This window comes from Cyprinodon variegatus, unplaced genomic scaffold (genome assembly GCF_000732505.1).
Source record: "Cyprinodon variegatus isolate N-32 unplaced genomic scaffold, C_variegatus-1.0 Scaffold370, whole genome shotgun sequence".
Taxonomy (NCBI): Eukaryota; Metazoa; Chordata; class Actinopteri; order Cyprinodontiformes; family Cyprinodontidae; genus Cyprinodon; species Cyprinodon variegatus.
The window spans coordinates 655,429-659,905 of NW_015150823.1; the positions used below are offsets into that span (position 1 = coordinate 655,429).

Here is a 4,477-nt window from a genome sequence, read left to right on the forward strand (position 1 = left end):
AGTCTTCGTGAGGACACGGGCAGCAGTGTTCTGGATCAGCTGCAGCTGTCTGATCCACTTTTTAGGCAGACCTGTGAAAACACCGTTGCAGTAATCAACTCAACTAAAAATAAACGCATGGATTAGTTTTTCCAGATCATGCTGAGACATTAGTCCTTTAATCCTGGAAATGTTAGAGACACAAAAAGCACTTGGATTAGTGTTTTAAAGCAGTTTGGGGTTTGATGCTAGACGGGCATTTATGTCAGATTGGGTAAAAAAAAAAAAAAAGTGGTATCATGCTGGTCCCAAACTTAGTCTATTGATGCATAAAGCATGTATTTGACATTTATTTTACTTTTTGGCTGCAGTAATCAAGTTGATCTCTTTTTTTTTTACTTCATATCTTAATTTATTAAATAAAGAAAATGACATTGAGTTATTCACAGTTTTGTGTTTTTCAACAGGCTAGATTTCCGCTTCTTTTAGTGACTCATGTTTCTGCACTGCTGTTGACCATTAAAAGCATCAATGCTGCTGCTTTATCTGGTTTTTCTATTTGCACAGTGCGGATTACCCTGACCTGCGCAAACACAACAACTGCATGGCCAGTAACCTGACACCTGCCATCTACGCCAAGCTGTGTGATAAGACCACACCCAACGGGTTCACCCTGGACCAGGCCATCCAGACGGGTGTGGACAACCCTGGGCACCCCTTCATCAAGACTGTTGGCATGGTGGCAGGAGACGAGGAGTCTTATGAGGTCAGATATAATATTAACCAGGGATTTTATCAAACAAAGTCCTTCCTCCTTGAACTACAGGTGGGGAATTTACTGGATGTATTGCAGCACCAGTGAAAGCATCTATTTCATTCAATTTAAATATCTGTGGACAAAATGCACTGATTGAATTATGTGGAATATCAGACTGGAAAAGGTGCACAGTTCAAGTGTCGTCCATGTTGTGTGGACACAAGCAGTCCCTGTGGGGCGTGGCGGTGCTGACAGGTGGCCTCAGGCTTTTCTGTCCTGGTTTCTAATGCCGACCCAGAATCTTAAATACACGCCTTTCTTTATTTTTCTGTCCCTCTAATGTCAGATAAAGGCCACCGGTGCCTCAGAGGTGGGAGGGATACTGTTATGGTTGAATCAAAGTTTATTTAAAGTTGTCATGATGCTCGGTCCAGGTTTGGCGTTAACACCTGTTATTTTCCTTTCCTCTCCAGTCTAATGTTTGTACCTTTGAGGTATCTTTGTACCTCTAATGAAGTTTTTTACAGCTCCAGCATTTTTGGAAAGTAAATTGTTTTAAAGAAATTATGCCAAAAGCCAAATGTTCATCTTAAATTAAACAGTATACCCCAAGCATTCCTCCTAATAGGGTTTATTAAGTCCTTCTTGTGTCTGAAATCAGCAGACTTGGCTGTACACTATCCATCAACAAACTGTACAGACATCCCAGGCTTTACCTTCAACCTTATGAACTCCAACCTTTATTTTGTATTCCAAGTCAAACTCCTGTCTTATCCTCTTGGTATCTGATTTTTTTTTGCTTTCTCACTCTTGATCTTTGACTTTTCTTTATTCCTTTTACACCTCTGCTGAGGAAATTAGTTCCTTGTTCTTGTTAATTGTTATTCTTATGATAATCTTATGTATGTATCTTATGATATTTTAGTAATAATTTTACTAACAAGTTTACTAATAAGTTACCAGTTGCAGCAGTTTGAAACGACTGTGCTGCAGAGTGTTGTTTGTAGTGATAGTCTGAAGAATTCAAAGCCTGAAGGTTTAGGAAAACCTTCATTGGTTTTTATTCCTGCCAATGAGTTACAGGCTGTGTTCAAGCAAACGTATAAAGAGATAAACGGATTAGTGTCTGAATTGACTCTCTCTGAGCGTCATTGAGCAATAAAAGCTGTAAGATATACTAAGACTATCAGACTGTCGGCTTTTAGTTTCCTGTTTTGTGCATATTTTTAAAGTTGAGTCTAAAGTTTTTCACACAAATTGCAAAGATGGATTAAAAGTTATTTTAACTTCATTTAACATTTCTTCCAATTAGATGTAACGTTAAACATTTAGAAATGGTTCAGCCAGTGAACTACTCTATTGACGGAGCTAAGTTGGAGACGATACATTAACTGGATGATATTTTTGGCCGTTTTTCTTTTTTTTGTATCATTATCGATCAATATGTGTATGATTTCACTGATTCATTCGTTAACGCAGCAGCATTGCTTTGAGATTATCTGTAGCGCATGCATTGCTGCTCCCTCCTTTAGCTTTCTGTTAAGGTTATGTTTGATGTGTTAATGATTGTTTCAGCGGCACATATGAGTTAGACTGATGTTGAAATATATAGTGTGCATTATGCAGTTTTACCGGTTTACCCTGAATTCATTTATCTTCTGATCTACGTTAAGCAATAACTGTTGGTCTGATGATTATGACTGATATTTGTCAAACACAAGGTGTTATTTACATGCTTACCTTGGTGGCTGGACATTTACACCGGCTGTTAAAATCCAAGTAAATGTCATTAACCTTGATTATAATTCAAGCAGAGTTATTAATCATCAACTACCAGGAAAATATCCGTCTCTTTTAAGTCAAAGGAAGTTGATTCGGCCACTGTTGTGAAATAACCACAATTAAAATAATGGGGAATTTTTATTAAACATAGTATTCTCTATCACTCTCTTATTATGTGTAATAAACTCCATGATCATTACAAACTACTGAAATAAACACAGAATACATGAAAAATCAGTAAGCATAAAATAAGTCCTTGAGGTAAAGTCTTTGATTATGTTCAGTTAATTAGCTCCGCTGGTATGTTTCACTGAAAACTGTCCATTAGATCAGCAACAGATAGATGTGTCTTCCATAGTCTCTGGTAACATTCAAATAAATTAAGTTTCATTTAATCCAACAATTATCAATGCACACAATAAATTTGATCTGACAGCATTGAAATATACAGAGACTTACAAACAACCTTTTGCCAGAATTTAGGCTTCAAACATTAATGTACAACATTGTAAGTCTTTGTGAAGAATCAACAGCGAATGGGACACAATCACAAAGTGGAAAGAAATTTATAAAGTCTCCATATAAATGCACCTGTTCTGTGATAGTCTCAGAGGTCTGTTTAAAGCGCAGAGAGCATCATGGAGAACAAGGAACTCACCACACAGGTCAGAGAAAATGCTGAGGAGAATTTCAAAGCTGAATTTGGATACACAAAGATTTCCCAAGCCCTAAACATCCCAAGGACCTCTGAAGAAGATAATATTGGAATGGAAGGACTATCAGACCACTGTGACAGAGGGACCAGGCCATCCCTCTAAAGTTTCAGCTCAAACAAGGAGAAGACTGATCAGAGATGCAGCCAAGGGGCCTATGGTCACTCTGGAGCTGAGGGGGGAATCAGTTAGTCGTATACTGGAGAAATCTGGCCTTTATGGAAGAAAGCCATTTCCTAAAGATATCCATAAGAATTTTCGTTCAAAAGTTTCCACAAGCCGCCTGGGAGACACAGCAAACATGTGTAAGAAGCTGCTCTGCTTAGCATCACCCTGAACACACCACCCCCACTATCAAGCATGGTGGTGGCAGCATCATGGTTTGGGCCTGCTTTTCTTCAAGTTCAGGGAAGGTGGTTAAAATTGATGTGAAGAGCCAAATACAGGACAATTCTGAAAGAAAAACTTTTGGAGTCGGCAAAGGACCTGAGACTGGGATGGATATTTAACAAGAGAATGATCCAAAACAGAAAGCAACATCTACAATGGAATGGTTCACAAATAAATATATCCAGGTGTTAGAATGGCCTAGTCAAAGTCCAGACCTGAATCCTATCAAGAATATCTGGAAAGGAGTAAAAAATGGTGTTCACAAACTCTCTCCATCCAACCTCATTGAGCTCCAGCTGTTTTGCAGGAAGAATGGGTAAAATTTTCAGTCTGTCGACATAAAAAACCTGATAGAGACAAAACCCTGAGAGACCTGCAGCTGTAATCGCAGCAGAAGGGGGCGCTACAGAGTATTAACTCAAGGAGGCTAAATAATTTTGCACCCCCAAGTTTTCAGTTTGATTATGTGTTGAAAAAGTTTTGAATATCCAATACATTTTGTTCAACTTCAAGATAGTGTCCCTCTTGTTGTCGATTCTTCACAAAGAATTTGAATTTTATATCTTTATGTTTGAAGCCTGAAATGAGGCAAAAGGTTGAAAAGCTCAAGGGGTTGAATGCTTCGCAAGGCAGCCCTAACCCTAAGTGAAGATATGAGGATGAAGGGCTTCTGTTGTCATGGTAACTGATAGGTTATCGGATAACTACAGCTAACAACAGCTAACTACAGTTAACCCACAGCTAACTAGAGCTACCAACAACCAACTACAGTTAACCCACAGCTAACTACAGCTAACAACAACTAACTACAGTTAACCCCCAGCTAACTACAGTTAACCCGAACTAACTACAGTTA

The 4,477-nt window shown here is 38.6% G+C and overlaps 1 protein-coding gene across 1 annotated transcript in view; it reads left to right on the forward strand.

Annotated features, from left to right (window-relative positions):
* LOC107092206 (creatine kinase U-type, mitochondrial) overlaps window positions 1-4,477 on the forward strand; it is a 28,991-nt gene that overhangs the window by 8,069 nt on the left and 16,445 nt on the right. The window contains exon 2 of the mRNA XM_015386537.1: window positions 547-745. Within this exon, the coding sequence (XP_015242023.1) occupies window positions 547-745 (199 nt within the window). The remainder of the gene's footprint in view (window positions 1-546; window positions 746-4,477) is intronic.